We start from the raw sequence: 19797 nt of genomic DNA on the forward strand, positions 1-19797 counted from the left end.
TAAAGTGGTTAGTGGTTTCATATGATGTCTCACTATAAAACACATTTTACACAGAAGTTGGTAATGTATTGTACTTTTATACCATAGTCACCATATTATAACAAAAATTTACTGTTATGAAAAATTGCACAAAATCTCAGAAAAAAAATGACTGGGAAATGCACACACACACAAAAAAAAATTTTCTAACAAATTTACCAAGTCAACAACATTCAACTTGTACTAGTTGTAGTAGATATATATATAGGGAAGAAATGTATTAATCGCCATCTTAGTTTCCGTACGGCGACAATCCCCAAGTACCCGAAAGAGAGTCATTCTCAGCCAACAGGGTTTGACACTGGAGTAAAAAAGTCACTATCCCACAGGACTAGTAAAATTGATAACGTAGTAGTCCTGCAAAAAAATTGGTGGTCCTATCTTTAAGTGCTTTCGCTTGTTCACTTAGGCTCTTCATCTCTCTTAGTTTGTGCTCTACTTCTAATTCACTTTTCCAAACCCCATCATATTTATTTCAAACCGTGTGTTGTAATTGAACTGTCTATTTCTTTGTAGTTGTTTGTGCATCATCAACTCCTTACTGTAATTTTATTCTCTTTTTTATGTTTTGGAACTTCTTCTCTTTTTTTGTTGCTTTCTGTGAGTAGTTTGTCTTAATTGGAGGGGGGGGGGGAGTAATAAGATGTTATGTGGTCTTATTTCTAGCTTAAATACTACATAACATTTCTGGTACACATTGATCTAACTATTGCATTTTTAAAAGACAAAAAATTACCTTCCCATGGAGCAAGTCTTTATAGTGTTCTCCTTAGTGCATATTAGAATGTATTTACAACATAAAAATAAATAAATTTGAAGGTTACCAGCAGTTACAGCAAAATTTTGTTACTAATTACATGTACAAGTCACCTCGTCTATTTTCGTGTCTATGTACTTCCGGGTTGACATAAACGTTAAACGTGATACAGTCGGCCCTATAATTACTAAGAAATGACAAAACCGTTCGCAAAATAAAGTTCAGGATTTTAATTTTTCAAACTGAATATCAATATCCACTACACATTCAATAACTGGTTTCGCGTATTTAGAAATGTGCCCCAAAACATGAACACGGAACACGGAATCGTGTCAGTAGCCCCGTCTACACGGCACTAAAAATCCTACCTGAGTATGGGGCTAGTGTTACTAAGTTAGCAGTTTCATTGTAGGCTGTAAGTTGTACCGGTAAAAAAAACCAATCATCACATCATGTAGGAAGTACAAAAACATAGAACACGTTGTTTTCTTGCTGAATAAACTCACTGAAATAACAACACGGTCAAATTGCGTCTTCGATTTTGACAGCCACCATTGAGCTTCACTTAGTTCCGTTGAACGTGGCCGGGCGAATGCTGACATCCAATTTGTACAGCGTTTTTACAAAGGGAGCTCGTCAATTACCTACCGAATAATTAACTCAGAAACGTAGTTTAAATACTAACTGATCTAAAAATTACTGTTCAGAAAGACTACGCATCCGTACATAAATACGAATTCATGCGACAAAGATTTCAACTTTACTACTTGTTACAGTGTAGAGGCCAGCCTTACCCTTATTATACACATATCATCGTACAACTAATTTTATTGGCTATAATATTAGCTACATTTGAAAGGTCTCACTTGATTGGCTCATCCTTCGCTATTCCCGTTTTCAAGAGACACCCCGCCAGAATAAAGTGCCACGTAGTACAGCAATGGCGCGAGATCGCCTGTTGGGCGACTTTCCCACCGGGTGTGCTTTTCGAAAACTACACAACACATGCTTTCATGACACGGAATCATAGAAAATCTACCCCGTTTCCAAACTAATCGTAATTTTATCGCGAATAGACAACCAGAGTTGGTCAAAATAGCAAATTAAAAATCAAATGAATTTTACTATGACCGTGAATTTATCATATAGCCGGTGGTTTGAATTCTGAGCTCCCTAATATACCTATCGAAAAGTCACTATCCCGTCGGACATTTTAGTAACCTTTACTGGTCCTTACAGAAAGTTACTTGACTCGCGGGATAGTGGACCAGCGTGTACGTGTATGTCGAACCCTTGCCATACGTTACAGCATAGACCCTCCTGGTTATAGTGGTAACACTCGTTCATGTTCGATTAAGTGATGAAGTGATCTTTTTTTAAATTTCTTTTCATCACAACAACAAAATCTGCGCGATCAAAAGTGTTGTAAACTAAACCAGAAAGAATTATCGGGCTGGCTAAACTTCCCGATGAACTGGAGTAAGGTCCAAGTCCAAGTAAGCCCCGATAGTACGTGAGAAAATCGTCTCAAACTAGCGATACAACTTTCAAAATATAACTTGACATGTTAGAGTTATACAATTCAAGACGGGTTTTCACTCGAAAACAACAATTCTGTGAATAATGACACTGAACGCAGCGATTTCTCGGACGATGTTACCACTGCACTGTAACGTATGGCTGACAACGACTTGCTTCTGGGTTAGTCCCTCCTGCATCCGGGTACTTGGGATTGTCGCCGTACGGAACTACCACATCGGTAATTTTGACGCTGTAATTTTGCCACCAATATTGATCGTACAAAAACAAAACTCCATAAATGAACCACAAAGTACTTTCCCTTTCAAAATGTGGTAATTTTAGAAAGAGTATTATCGTTTTTATTGACGACTGACTCTGTCAAAAATCGTTCGATACACTTCAGTTCAGGCATGGAAGACTTCTCACAATGATAATGAGTGCATATACTGGAATGAACCATTCTGTAGGAGGGGTGGAGAATTGGATTTGAAGTTTACAAACAAACCTTTTTCGAACAAATATTTGTCATTTGGGCGCACAATGCGTAGAATTAAGACTATAGCACATATTACATTGCTTGTTTGACGTCAATAGTGTCTTTTGAAAAGTTGCACTTTACCTAAAGTCTCGCGGACTGATTTCCAATATGGCGTCGGTCATTATGCTCATTAACATATTCATTTTTTTTTCAAATTTCAAAAAAAAAAATCATAAAAAATAGAAGAGAAGACGTGCTGACTTGAAATTAACAAATCTAAGTAAGCTACCCCCTGTGCATCAACACACCAGATATCAAAGCAATCTGACTTAAAGTTTATGAGGAGTTGATGAAAAAGTCATTTTTGGAAAAAAAAATCATAAAAAATTGAAAATGGCACAGATCAACTTGGCATGAACAAATCTGAATAGCCTCCCCCCAGGGAACATGCACACCAAATATCGAAGAATTCCGACTGTCACTTTCGGAATAGAAAGTGAAAATATAAAGGTTTGACGGACACCTATGATTCTCTCTACTCTCTATACCTCAATACCCACCTATACCTAAAGCTACGCTTTCAGCTTTCGCTGACAGCGGAGCTAAAAAACTGAAAATGGCACATATCAACTCAGCATGAACAAATCTAAATTTGTTCATGCTGAGTTGGTCTCATCGACTTGTTGGGGACTCAAATTATTGCGAGTGTTTTTTATCACGATGTATAGGTGATTATTATATATTTAATTATCAGTAGGTGGGTAGTGTTGTCAGTCAAGGCAGAAGTTTTGTTTCGGGGGTAGTGACCGCGGCTGCAGCAGTACGTAGGACAGTTCCCCGATCAAAGCTGAAGTAGTGTATGTATGGACTTGGAGAACACACTCAGGTTGAATTTATCCACATGATATAATCCATATTTATCATTTAGATATATTTCAAAATTCTTAAAGTCATACAGAAATAATGTCTCTAACATCAAAACAAACAGACATCGGAGCGAGCGTGGCTCCAATCTAGTTGCAGGCTTTCTCTCATAACCATGCACTGGGGTCACGACCTTGATTACCGACGTCAATATTGTCCAATTGCATAGAATAGCATGAACACATCGCGATATTTGATTTGTTGGTTTCATAAACTGTATACTTCTGATATCATGATTCATTACAAAATTCTTAAAATGAATATTAAATAGGCTTTTTGGATGAAGTGATATTGCAACAAGGGAAACCATACAAGTTTTGTTTTCGACGAGTCGCTAAAGTCATTAAATAGCAACATGAAACTCACGAAATTTCGTAATTCTTTACAATTTTTATTGCTGATAATAAAATCCAGTTAATAAACCTTCTTTCGTTAACCTCACTTTCATCGAAATTTAGCAAGTAACTTATAATTATGAACCTCGGCTTTTGAGTGGTACACAGTGCTATTTACATGCAATGACTCAGAGCGTGCTTCCATATGCTCAGAGCAAATCGAATCAATTAGTGTATTATGGGACCAACAAAAATATTGTGGCACTGCATGTCCTGATACGCCTTCTTGAAGTTTCCCATTGGTATTCTAATAATTACTATTATATTTATTCAAGATGAAATATGTTTACTTGTTGCTAAATGTGCCGTTCAAAAGGCGACATGAGTGAGTGGGCTAAAATATGCCGTCACGACGATATTGTCGTGCTTCTTCTAAAAATCAGATGAATAAAAGTCATTGACTGTGAAACACCCTGAAATTACAAGTGTTTATATATCTATAATCTAGTCTAGCCATTTTGATTTAATTTGCCATAATATGGGGAACATAATATTTTGCTTTTTATACCCACAGACTCTGACAATAGTCAGATAGTGTGAGTAAATATTGGTAAATGTTGGTTAATAAGACATGTAGAGTGTAGTTTTTGTTTACTGATGTCTATTACAACCACCAGCAATGTATTTTTTTCACAACGCTGTTGAGTTTTATTCACCTGTTGACGACGCTCGTCATAGCCTGAGTGCTAACAATGTTCCTCTATGACATCACAAAATTGTGTGGTCAAGGTAGGATCAGAAATACCCGAAAACTCGAAGTAAATCCGAAGGGAACTGACTGAAAAAAGGTCATTTTAAGGTGTTTGCAGACGCCTTTTTAAAGTTTTAAAACCAGAATATGTTTCACAAACATGTCGTCTAGAAAAATAGCAATAGTCAATGTGAGCATTTTAAGCTCAGCTCAGCTATTGCTCCCAGTAGAACTAAAAATTAAAACTTCTCAAGACAACAAATTGAAATAAAAAATACAGGCCAATGGCACTGTAGCACAACTGTAGTTGGCTGTTGATATTGGCCTGGTCCTGTTACTAGGTATATTTGCATACATTTAAAAATATTCATTCACTTACCTACCTCTCCCTGTTGTTATCTTTGTAATGTGCATTATCATTTCACTGTTGCTAAGGGCATGGTCACGGTTGCTAGGACCAATTGTGTCAAAATGTTTTCCAAAGTAACTGCAGAATAATACCTCCAGAAACATCCTCAACATCAACAAGTTTCAACCCATTCACCATGCAGTCTCAAGATTTAAGTTTTTGACCAAAACTGCGAATTTTAGACTTAATTTGCATATCCAAGTTGTGAATATAGCTTCATCTAAACATGACCAGAAGCATCCCCTTGAAATTCCCACCCAATCTGCTTGATAGTTTTGGAATTATAGATTTTTGACCAAAAAGACATTTTTAGACCTAATTTGCATATCACTGATGGGATCATCATGTTATAAATACTTCTTAATCTAAATACCACTAAGAATGTTTCTATCAAATTTCAACCCAATCTGCTCCACAATTTTGGAATGATAGATTTTTGACAAAAGGACACATTTTTAGCCCTAATTTGCATATCACCAATGGTATCATTATGTCATGAACAATTCTTAATCTAAACACCCCTAACAATGTTCCCACAAAATTTAAGACTGATCTGCCCTGTAGTTTTTGAGTTTAAGTTTTTTTTTTAACCAAAATCATATTGTTTGACCCAAATCACACACCTGCTGTAAGATCATTTTCATTTGAACAATTTGCCAACTCGACACCCAAGGTAATACACCCAGTTCAATGGTTTTTGATGTTAAGTTGTTTACACACACACACACACACACACACACACACACACACACACACACACACACACACACACACACACACCCACCCACCCACCCACCCACCCACCCACACACACACACACACACACACACATACACACAGACAGACAGACTTTGCCATGCCTATAGCACTACTGAACCTTACCAGTTCAGTTGTGCTAAAAACTGTCTCACCTCAATGGCCGATGTCACTTCACTCAATCACAACATAACATACCCAAATGGACTATAAGGTTTGATAAGTTTACTCACAGTATCAATGTTCTGTATGATGTCTTGGAATGTAGGATGGGTCCTAAATGGTATAAACAGGTCCTTTTTGTACAGCAATGTATAGATCAGATTGGGATTACGATGAAGTGTGTTAGTTAGACAGGAATTGACAATTTCTAACACCATACGGATCACTTCCTCCAATACTGCTAAATCTGTGGCCTGTGGATACCAAAATACACATAAAAACACACATAAAACTTCGGTTTGATAACAATATTCTCATTTTGCATGGGTACATTTTTTTGAGCGTGCTAATGAAATACATGTCACTGTACATGTAGCCGACATGTTAGTTAGTTCTATTGAGTATTGTGCTCCCCAGTCAACTGACAGAATAACACCACCTCCTCATTAGTCAGGGCTGTTGTGTCATTGTTTTATATTCATTTGTATTTTATTTCCAGGATGACTTACAGAAGCAAGTCCCATAGACACGCTCCTTACAGGCATAGTAAGAATTAAAGAATATTATTATTATTATTATTATTATTAGACTTTATTTAATCTCGATAGACTGTTGAGCCAGTGGCTCTTCTCACACAGTGTCGAGAAAAACATTAAAATATATACAATATATACATTAAAATACATAACATTACATCAAGTACAACCTTACGGGTGAAGGTACTAACAGTGAACATACAAAAATAAAATAAACTTAATCAGATCTGACAAAACGATCCCTCTAAAAGTATCTAACTTAGAGTGGATGTCAATCAGACAAAATCTAAAAGTATTTAACTGAGAGTGGATATCAATCTGGGCATTCAAATTCAATATTTCATTAAATGTAGACATACACCATCTACAAAGCAGAATATCTGGAAAAATCAGTCTTAAAATGTGTACGTTAAAATTCCAATTTGGTAGGATTAAAGGGCAAACATAAAATCTTTCATTACATTAATAGAGGTTGGTCTGCATAAGGAATATTAATTGTACAGTAATCACTGTGGATAGATGTGGAATATCAGTTTTCACTCAATTGACATTCTCTTACATAATTTCCAAGTAAACAATTGCAGTGGACAAAGATGTACTTTTAGCACTACCAGTTACACAGGTATAGAATATCTGATATAAATGTTATATGTGCTACCAGTCACATAGGTATAGAATATCTGATATAAATGTTATTAGTGCTACCAGTCACATAGGTATAGAATATCTGATATAAATGTTATTAGTGTTATCAGTCACATAGGTATAGAATATCTGATATAAATGTTATTAGTGCTATCAGTCACCTAGGTATAGAATATCTGATATAAATGTTATTAGTGTTATCAGTCACATAGGTATAGAATATCTGATATAAATGTTATATGTGCTATCAGTCACACAGGTATAGAATATCTGATATAAATGTTATTAGTGTTATCAGTCACCTAGCTATAGAATATCTGATATAAATGTTATATGTGCTACCAGTCACACAGGTATAGAATATCTGATATAAATGTTATTAGTGTTATCAGTCACCTAGGTATAGAATATCTGATATAAATGTTATTAGTGTTATCAGTCACATAGGTATAGAATATCTGATATAAATGTTATTAGTGTTATCAGTCACATAGGTATAGAATATCTGATATAAATGTTATTAGTGTTATCAGTCACCTAGCTATAGAATATCTGATATAAATGTTATTAGTGTTATCAGTCACATAGGTATAGAATATCTGATATAAATGTTATTAGTGTTATCAGTCACCTAGGTATAGAATATCTGATATAAATGTTATATGTGTTATCAGTCACCTAGGTATAGAATATCTGATATAAATGTTATTAGTGTTATCAGTCACCTAGGTATAGAATATCTGATATAAATGTTATTAGTGCTATCAGTCACATAGGTATAGAATATCTGATATAAATGTTATATGTGCTACCAGTCACATAGGTATAGAATATCTGATATAAATGTTATATGTGCTATCAGTCACCTAGGTATAGAATATCTGATATAAATGTTATATGTGTTATCAGTCACCTAGGTATAGAATATCTGATATAAATGTTATTAGTGTTATCAGTCACATAGGTATAGAATATCTGATATAAATGTTATTAGTGTTATCAGTCACATAGGTATAGAATATTTGATATAAATGTTATTAGTGTTATCAGTCACATAGGTATAGAATATCTGATATAAATGTTATTAGTGTTATCAGTCACCTAGGTATAGAATATCTAAATGTTATTAGTGTTATCAGTCACATAGGTATAGAATATCTGATATAAATGTTATTAGTGCTATCAGTCACCTAGGTATAGAATATCTGATATAAATGTTATTAGTGTTATCAGTCACATAGGTATAGAATATCTGATATAAATGTTATTAGTGCTATCAGTCACCTAGGTATAGAATATCTGATATAAATGTTATTAGTGTTATCAGTCACCTAGGTATAGAATATCTGATATAAATGTTATTAGTGCTATCAGTCACACAGGTATAGAATATCTGATATAAATGTTATTAGTGCTATCAGTCACATAGGTATAGAATATCTGATATAAATGTTATTAGTGTTATCAGTCACCTAGGTATAGAATATCTGATATAAATGTTATATGTGCTACCAGTCACATAGGTATAGAATATCTGATATAAATGTTATTAGTGTTATCAGTCACATAGGTATAGAATATCTGATATAAATGTTATATGTGCTATCAGTCACCTAGGTATAGAATATCTGATATAAATGTTATTAGTGTTATCAGTTACACAGGTATAGAATATCTGATATAAATGTTATTAGTGCTATCAGTCACATAGGTATAGAATATCTGATATAAATGTTATTAGTGTTATCAGTCACCTAGGTATAGAATATCTGATATAAATGTTATTAGTGCTATCAGTCACATAGGTATAGAATATCTGATATAAATGTTATATGTGCTACCAGTCACATAGGTATAGAATATCTGATATAAATGTTATATGTGTTATCAGTCACCTAGGTATAGAATATCTGATATAAATGTTATTAGTGTTATCAGTCACATAGGTATAGAATATCTGATATAAATGTTATTAGTGTTATCAGTCACATAGGTATAGAATATTTGATATAAATGTTATTAGTGTTATCAGTCACATAGGTATAGAATATCTGATATAAATGTTATTAGTGTTATCAGTCACCTAGGTATAGAATATCTAAATGTTATTAGTGTTATCAGTCACATAGGTATAGAATATCTGATATAAATGTTATTAGTGCTATCAGTCACCTAGGTATAGAATATCTGATATAAATGTTATTAGTGTTATCAGTCACATAGGTATAGAATATCTGATATAAATGTTATTAGTGCTATCAGTCACCTAGGTATAGAATATCTGATATAAATGTTATTAGTGCTATCAGTCACCTAGGTATAGAATATCTGATATAAATGTTATTAGTGTTATCAGTCACCTAGGTATAGAATATCTGATATAAATGTTATTAGTGCTATCAGTCACCTAGGTATAGAATATCTGATATAAATGTTATTAGTGTTATCAGTCACCTAGGTATAGAATATCTGATATAAATGTTATTAGTGCTATCAGTCACACAGGTATAGAATATCTGATATAAATGTTATTAGTGCTATCAGTCACATAGGTATAGAATATCTGATATAAATGTTATTAGTGTTATCAGTCACCTAGGTATAGAATATCTGATATAAATGTTATATGTGCTACCAGTCACATAGGTATAGAATATCTGATATAAATGTTATTAGTGTTATCAGTCACATAGGTATAGAATATCTGATATAAATGTTATATGTGCTATCAGTCACCTAGGTATAGAATATCTGATATAAATGTTATTAGTGTTATCAGTTACACAGGTATAGAATATCTGATATAAATGTTATTAGTGCTATCAGTCACATAGGTATAGAATATCTGATATAAATGTTATTAGTGTTATCAGTCACCTAGGTATAGAATATCTGATATAAATGTTATTAGTGCTATCAGTCACATAGGTATAGAATATCTGATATAAATGTTATATGTGCTACCAGTCACATAGGTATAGAATATCTGATATAAATGTTATATGTGTTATCAGTCACCTAGGTATAGAATATCTGATATAAATGTTATTAGTGTTATCAGTCACATAGGTATAGAATATCTGATATAAATGTTATTAGTGTTATCAGTCACATAGGTATAGAATATTTGATATAAATGTTATTAGTGTTATCAGTCACATAGGTATAGAATATCTGATATAAATGTTATTAGTGTTATCAGTCACCTAGGTATAGAATATCTAAATGTTATTAGTGTTATCAGTCACATAGGTATAGAATATCTGATATAAATGTTATTAGTGCTATCAGTCACCTAGGTATAGAATATCTGATATAAATGTTATTAGTGTTATCAGTCACATAGGTATAGAATATCTGATATAAATGTTATTAGTGCTATCAGTCACCTAGGTATAGAATATCTGATATAAATGTTATTAGTGTTATCAGTCACCTAGGTATAGAATATCTGATATAAATGTTATTAGTGCTATCAGTCACACAGGTATAGAATATCTGATATAAATGTTATTAGTGCTATCAGTCACATAGGTATAGAATATCTGATATAAATGTTATTAGTGTTATCAGTCACATAGGTATAGAATATCTGATATAAATGTTATTAGTGCTATCAGTCACCTAGGTATAGAATATCTGATATAAATGTTATTAGTGCTATCAGTCACATAGGTATAGAATATCTGATATAAATGTTATTAGTGTTATCAGTCACATAGGTATAGAATATCTGATATAAATGTTATATGTGCTATCAGTCACCTAGGTATAGAATATCTGATATAAATGTTATTAGTGTTATCAGTCACACAGGTATAGAATATCTGATATAAATGTTATTAGTGTTATCAGTCACCTAGGTATAGAATATCTGATATAAATGTTATTAGTGTTATCAGTCACATAGGTATAGAATATCTGATATAAATGTTATATGTGCTATCAGTCACCTAGGTATAGAATATCTGATATAAATGTTATTAGTGTTATCAGTCACACAGGTATAGAATATCTGATATAAATGTTATTAGTGTTATCAGTCACCTAGGTATAGAATATCTGATATAAATGTTATTAGTGTTATCAGTCACCTAGCTATAGAATATCTGATATAAATGTTATATGTGTTATCAGTCACATAGGTATAGAATATCTGATATAAATGTTATTAGTGCTATCAGTCACATAGGTATAGAATATCTGATATAAATGTTATTAGTGTTATCAGTCACCTAGGTATAGAATATCTGATATAAATGTTATTAGTGTTATCAGTCACCTAGGTATAGAATATCTGATATAAATGTTATTAGTGTTATCAGTCACCTAGGTATAGAATATCTGATATAAATGTTATTAGTGTTATCAGTCACCTAGGTATAGAATATCTGATATAAATGTTATTAGTGCTATCAGTCACACAGGTATAGAATATCTGATATAAATGTTATATGTGCTACCAGTCACACAGGTATAGAATATCTGATATAAATGTTATTAGTGTTATCAGTCACCTAGGTATAGAATATCTGATATAAATGTTATTAGTGTTACCAGTCACATAGGTATAGAATATCTGATATAAATGTTATTAGTGTTACCAGTCACATAGGTATAGAATATCTGATATAAATGTTATTAGTGTTATCAGTCACCTAGGTATAGAATATCTGATATAAATGTTATTAGTGTTACCAGTCACATAGGTATAGAATATCTGATATAAATGTTATTAGTGTTATCAGTCACACAGGTATAGAATATCTGATATAAATGTTATTAGTGCTACCAGTCACACAGGTATAGAATATCTGCTGATATAAATGTTATATGGGCATTTTCTTAACAATAAATTCATATTGATATGAAGAACAATTCCTGAAGTGAACTGTTTACCAAGTACAGCATTTAATTCAATGGTGTCGACAGGACTTGTGATCTGTTGCCAGTTTAATATCCGGCCTCTATTCCTACTGACCATTTGTTTGTTGTCAGTTATCCAATCTCAATTCCTACTAACCATTTGTTTGTTGTCAGTTATCCAGTCTCAATTCCTACTGACCATTTGTTTGTTGTCAGTTATCCAATCTCAATTCCTACTGACCATTTGTTTGTTGTCAGTTATCCAGTCTCAATTCCTACTGACCATTTGTTTGTTGTCAGTTATCCAGTCTCAATTCCTACTGACCATTTGTTTGTTGTCAGTTATCCAGTCTCAATTCCTACTGACCATTTGTTTGTTGTCAGTTTTCCAATCTCAATTCCTACTGACCATTTGTTTGTTGTCAGTTATCCAGTCTCAATTCCTACTGACCATTTGTTTGTTGTCAGTTATCCAGTCTCAATTCCTACTGACCATTTGTTTGTTGTCAGTTATCCAGTCTCAATTCCTACTGACCATTTGTTTGTTGTTCATGTTGTTTAACTTTACATGTAAACTGTCGGCCAATAAAGTTTGGTCGATTCACAGTCGGCAGTGAGACTGCTCTTGCATAACTTCAACCGCAAGCCAAGGCATGCCTTCCTTACGCGAGTTATACTTCCATGCTATGAGCGAAAAACTGGGTCGAAATTTCAGGGCCTCAAGTAGGTGTCCCAAATTCGTCGAAAAATCGGTATTCCTAAATGTAATGCCAAAATTTATTTTGCTGGCACGAAAGAAGAGATATCAGTTGAGGTTTAGGCGTTTTCAGTATCTAAAATGGGGAACTCTAGTGAAAGTTACGGCGAGTTGAAAATACCGAAAAATAAGGCCCGTGAGCAGCCATTCATAGTCGTCATCTGGAGCAAATGAGGATAGATTATATGCAAACAAGTCATTGAGAATGACATAGGCCCCGCTATGATTGGGTTTTAAGGAATTATCACTACTCTGATCACGCAACAACACTTGTGAACCTAAATCAAACAGACTTAGATATGTTGTGTCTGCTTGTTGGACATGGAACATGCCTACAACAATAAAGGAATGGTCGGGTATGGGGGATCATATCACGATGAAAATGGATATGCACATTTATGTCATAGAACACTGTCCTAATACCAACTTTGAATGAGATCTGTTCAAGCATGTCTGAGTTATGGCTTTGGACATGGAAAATTCACAAACAAAATGGCTGCCAGGCAGCCATATTGGATCGTATCACTACAAAAATGGATATGCACATGTATGTCACAGAACACTGTCCTAATACCAACTTTGAATGAGATCTGTTCAAGCATGTCTGAGTTATGGCTTTGGACATAGAAAAATAACAAACAAAATGGCTGCCAGGCGGCCATATTGGATCGTATCACAACAACAATGAATATGCACATGTATGTCATAGAACACTGTCCTAATACCAACTTTGAATGAGATCTGTTCAAGCATGTCTGAGTTATGGCTTTGGACATGAAAATTACAAACAAAATGGCTGCCAGGTGGCCATATTGGATCGTATCATGACAACAATGTATATGCACATGTATGTCATAGAACACTGTCCTAATACCAACTTTGAATGAGATCTGTTCGAGCATGTCTGAGTTATGGCATGGACATGGAAAATTCACAAACAAAATGGCTGCCAGGCAGCCATATTGGATCGTATCACAATGAAAATGGATATGCACATGTATATCATAGAACAAAGTCCTAATACCAACTTTGAATGAGATCTGTTCAAGCATGTCTGAGTTATGGCTTTGGACATGAAAATTCAAGCATGTCTGAGTTATGGCTTTGGACATGAAAATTCACAAACAAAATGGCTGCCAGGTGGCTATATTGGATCGTATCATGACAACAATGAATTTGCACATATACGCCATAGAACACTGTCCTAATACCAACTTTGAATGAGATCTGTTCAAGCATGTCTGAGATATGGCTTTAGACAGGGAAAATTTGCAAACAAAATGGCTGCTAGGCAGCCATATTGGATCGTATCATGAAACAAATTGACGTGCATATGTCTGCCATTGTATGTTGCCCCTGTACCAAGTTTGAAAAAAATCGGTCCAGGCATCTCCAAGAAACGGCTGCGGACGGACGGACGGACGGACGGAACCCAATCCATAAGTCCCCATCCCGGACTTCGTCCGGCGGGGACTAATGAGGGTATTGCGGACTGGCTGATTATGTAGAAAGGGTGCAAAATTTGGATTTGAAGTTTATAACCCTGTTTCAAATGAACACTTGTCATTTGGGCGCACAATGCGTAGAATTATGAGTATAGCACATATTACATTGCTTGTTTGACGTCAATAGTGTCTTCTGAAAAGTGGCATTTTACTTAAAGTCTTGTCGACTGATTTCCAATATGGCGTCGGTTACAATTCTCATTAACATATTCATTTTTCTTTAAATTACAAGAAAAAAATCATATAAAATAAAAATGAAGATGTGCTGACTTGAAATTACCAGATCTGAGTAAGCTACCCCCTGTGCATTAACACACCAGATATCAAAGCAATCTGACAAATAGTATTTGAGGAGATGATGAAAATGTCATTTTTTGAAAAAAAATCATAAAAAAATTGAAAATGGCACAGATCAACTTGGCATGAACAAATCTGAATAGCCTCCCCCCAGGGAACATGCACACCAAATATCAAAGAATTCTGACTGTCACTTTCGGAGAAGATGATGAAAATATAAAAATTTGACGGACACCAATGATTCCACCTATACTCTATACCTTAATATACACCTATACCTAAAGCTTTGCTTTCAGCTTTCGCTGACAGCGGAGTTAACAAAGCTTATGGTGTAGTCTAACCATTCAATGCAAATTGAACAGAACAGTGCTCTGTATAAATTTTGATTGATTGATTGATTGATTGATTGATTGAGTGGATGTAATGGTAATCATCTAACAGGTTCATTATTAAGTAAATACCATATCTACCTCATAAGTGCATTACATCTGTATTTGTATCTATCTGTTTTTATATGTTTATATAGCATACTACACACAGAACTACTTTTTGGAAAAAACAAAAGAAAATGCAATTTGACCGAGAGAGGGTGCTATAGCTATTTGGACAGGAAAGTCTGGAGACAAAGCAAAACATTAAGCCCTTTTAAGATGAAATGAAAGCTAATGAAATTTTGGTCATAGATAGCCTTCCAAACATTGACAGAAAGTTCATATTGTGCTAACTGCTTAAGTGACAAAAAAGTTTACACTGTAAAAGCTCCCCATAAGACTAACTGTAAGGCACCATCTATTAAATTCTTTCGTGCTGCCCATATAAGACTAACTGTATGGCACCATCTATTAAATTCTTTCTTGCTGCCCATATAAGACTAACTGTATGGCACCATCTATTAATTTCTTTCTTGTTCCCCATATAAGACTAACTGTATGGCACCATCTATTAAATTCTTTCATGCTGCCCATATAAGACTAACTGTATGGCACCATCTATTAAATTCTTTCTTGCTGCCCATATAAGACTGTAAGGCACCATCTATTAAATTCTTTCTTGTTCCCCATATAAGACTAACTGTAAGGCACCATCTATTAAATTCTTTCTTGTTCCCCATATAAGACTAACTGTAAGGCACCATCTATTAAATTCTTTCTTGCTGCCCATATAAGACTAACTGTATGGCACCATCTATTAAATTCTTTCTTGCTGCCCATATAAGACTGTAAGGCACCATCTATTAAATTCTTTCTTGTTCCCCATATAAGACTAACTGTAAGGCACCATCTATTAAATTCTTTCTTGTTCCCCATATAAGACTAACTGTAAGGCACCATCTATTAAATTCTTTCTTGCTGCCCATATAAGACTAACTGTAAGGCACCATCTATTAAATTCTTTCTTGTTCCCCATATAAGACTAACTGTAAGGCACCATCTATTAAATTCATTCTTGCTGCCCATATAAGACTAACTGTAAGGCACCATCTATTAAATTCTTTCTTGCTGCCCATATAAGACTAACTGTAAGGCACCATCTATTAAATTTTTTCTTGTTCCCCATATAAGACTAACTGTAAGGCACCATCTATTAAATTCTTTCTTGCTGCCCATATAAGACTAACTGTAAGGCACCATCTATTAAATTCTTTCTTGTTCCCCATATAAGACTAACTGTAAGGCACCATCTATTAAATTCTTTCTTGTTCCCCATAGAAGACTAACTGTATGGCACCATCTATTAAATTTTTTCTTGTTCCCCATATAAGACTAACTGTATGGCACCATCTATTAAATTTTTTCTTGTTCCCCATATAAGACTAACTGTAAGGCACCATCTATTAAATTCATTCTTGTTCCCCATATAAGACTAACTGTAAGGCACCATCTATTAAATTCTTTCTTGTTCCCCATATAAGACTAACTGTAAGGCACCATCTATTAAATTCGTTCTTGTTCCCCATATAAGACTAACTGTATGGCACCATCTATTAAATTCTTTCTTGTTCCCCATATAAGACTAACTGTAAGGCACCATCTATTAAATTCTTTCTTGCTGCCCATATAAGACTAACTGTATGGCACCATCTATTAAATTCTTTCGTGCTGCCCATATAAGACTAACTGTAAGGCAACATCTATTAAATTCTTTCTTGCTGCCCATATAAGACTAACTGTATGGCACCATCTATTAAATTCTTTCTTGCTGCCCATATAAGACTAAATGTAAGGCAACATCTATTAAATTCTTTCTTGCTGCCCATATAAGACTAACTGTATGGCACCATCTATTAAATTCTTTCTTGCTGCCCATATAAGACTAAATGTAAGGCAACATCTATTAAATTCTTTCTTGCTGCCCATATAAGACTAACTGTATGGCACCATCTATTAAATTCTTTCTTGCTGCCCATATAAGACTAACTGTATGGCACCATCTATTAAATTCTTTCTTGTTCCCCATATAAGACTAACTGTAAGGCACCATCTATTAAATTCTTTCTTGTTCCCCATATAAGACTAACTGTATGGCACCATCTATTAAATTCTTTCTTGTTCCCCATATAAGACTAACTGTAAGGCACCATCTATTAAATTCTTTCTTGTTCCCCATATAAGACTAACTGTAAGGCACCATCTATTAAATTCTTTCTTGCTGCCCATATAAGACTAACTGTATGGCACCATCTATTAAATTCTTTCTTGTTCCCCATATAAGACTAACTGTATGGCACCATCTATTAAATTCTTTCTTGTTCCCCATATAAGACTAACTGTAAGGCACCATCTATTAAATTCTTTCTTGTTCCCCATATAAGACTAACTGTAAGGCACCATCTATTAAATTCTTTCTTGCTGCCCATATAAGACAAACTGTATGGCACCATCTATTAAATTCTTTCTTGTTCCCCATATAAGACTAACTGTATGGCACCATCTATTAAATTCTTTCTTGTTCCCCATATAAGACTAACTGTATGGCACCATATATCAAATTCTTTCTTGCTGCCCATATAAGACTAACTGTATGGCACCATCTATTAAATTCTTTCTTGCTGCCCATATAAGACTAACTGTATGGCACCATCTATTAAATTCTTTCTTGCTGCCCATATAAGACTAACTGTAAGGCACCATCTATTAAATTCTTTCTTGTTGCCCATATAAGACTAGCTGTATGGCACCATCTATTAAATTCTTTCTTGCTGCCCATATAAGACTAACTGTAAGGCACCATCTATTAAATTCTTTCTTGCTGCCCATATAAGACTAACTGTAAGGCACCATCTATTAAATTCTTTCTTGCTGCCCATATAAGACTAACTGTAAGGCACCATCTATTAAATTCATTCTTGCTGCCCATATAAGACTAACTGTATGGCACCATCTATTAAATTCTTTCTTGCTGCCCATATAAGACTAACTGTATGGCACCATCTATTAAATTCTTTCTTGCTGCCCATATAAGACTAACTGTAAGGCACCATCTATTAAATTCTTTCTTGTTGCCCATATAAGACTAGCTGTATGGCACCATCTATTAAATTCTTTCTTGCTGCCCATATAAGACTAACTGTAAGGCACCATCTATTAAATTCTTTCTTGCTGCCCATATAAGACTAACTGTAAGGCACCATCTATTAAATTCATTCTTGCTGCCCATATAAGACTAACTGTATGGCACCATCTATTAAATTCTTTCGTGCTGCCCATATAAGACTAACTGTAAGGCACCATCTATTAAATTCTTTCTTGCTGCCCATATAAGACTAACTGTAAGGCACCATCTATTAATTTCTTTCTTGTTCCCCATATAAGACTAACTGTATGGCACCATCTATTAAATTCTTTCTTGTTCCCCATATAAGACTAACTGTAAGGCACCATCTATTAAATTCTTTCTTGTTCCCCATATAAGACTAACTGTATGGCACCATCTATTAAATTCTTTCTTGCTGCCCATATAAGACTAACTGTAAGGCACCATCTATTAAATTCTTTCTTGCTGCCCATATAAGACTAACTGTAAGGCACCATCTATTAAATTCTTTCTTGCTGCCCATATAAGACTAACTGTAAGGCACCATCTACTAAATTCTTTCTTGCTGCCCATATAAGACTAACTGTAAGGCACCATCTATTAATTTCTTTCTTGTTCCCCATATAAGACTAACTGTATGGCACCATCTATTAAATTCTTTCTTGTTCCCCATATAAGACTAACTGTAAGGCACCATCTATTAAATTCTTTCTTGTTCCCCATATAAGACTAACTGTATGGCACCATCTATTAAATTCTTTCTTGCTGCCCATATAAGACTAACTGTAAGGCACCATCTATTAAATTCTTTCTTGCTGCCCATATAAGACTAACTGTATGGCACCATCTATTAAATTCTTTCGTGCTGCCCATATAAGACTAACTGTATGGCACCATCTATTAAATTCATTCTTGTTCCCCATATAAGACTAACTGTAAGGCACCATCTATTAAATTCTTTCTTGTTCCCCATATAAGACTAACTGTATGGCACCATCTATTAAATTCTTTCTTGCTGCCCATATAAGACTAACTGTAAGGCACCATCTATTAAATTCTTTCTTGCTGCCCATATAAGACTAACTGTATGGCACCATCTATTAAATTCTTTCGTGCTGCCCATATAAGACTAACTGTATGGCACCATATATTAAATTCATTCTTGTTCCCCATATAAGACTAACTGTAAGGCACCATCTATTAAATTCTTTCTTGCTGCCCATATAAGACTAACTGTAAGGCACCATCTATTAATTTCTTTCTTGTTCCCCATATAAGACTAACTGTATGGCACCATCTATTAAATTCTTTCTTGTTCCCCATATAAGACTAACTGTAAGGCACCATCTATTAAATTCTTTCTTGTTCCCCATATAAGACTAACTGTATGGCACCATCTATTAAATTCTTTCTTGCTGCCCATATAAGACTAACTGTAAGGCACCATCTATTAAATTCTTTCTTGCTGCCCATATAAGACTAACTGTAAGGCACCATCTATTAAATTCTTTCTTGCTGCCCATAT

General features: G+C 34.2%; 1 protein-coding gene across 1 annotated transcript in view; it reads right to left on the reverse strand.

Annotated features, from left to right (window-relative positions):
• Positions 1–19797, reverse strand: part of LOC144447034 (dymeclin-like) — an 83453-nt gene that overhangs the window by 6687 nt on the left and 56969 nt on the right. Inside the window, exon 13 of the mRNA XM_078136903.1 lies at positions 6204–6386. Coding sequence (XP_077993029.1) covers positions 6204–6386 — 183 coding nt within the window. The remainder of the gene's footprint in view (positions 1–6203; positions 6387–19797) is intronic.

This window comes from Glandiceps talaboti, chromosome 16 (assembly GCF_964340395.1).
Source record: "Glandiceps talaboti chromosome 16, keGlaTala1.1, whole genome shotgun sequence".
Classification (NCBI taxonomy): Eukaryota; Metazoa; Hemichordata; class Enteropneusta; family Spengelidae; genus Glandiceps; species Glandiceps talaboti.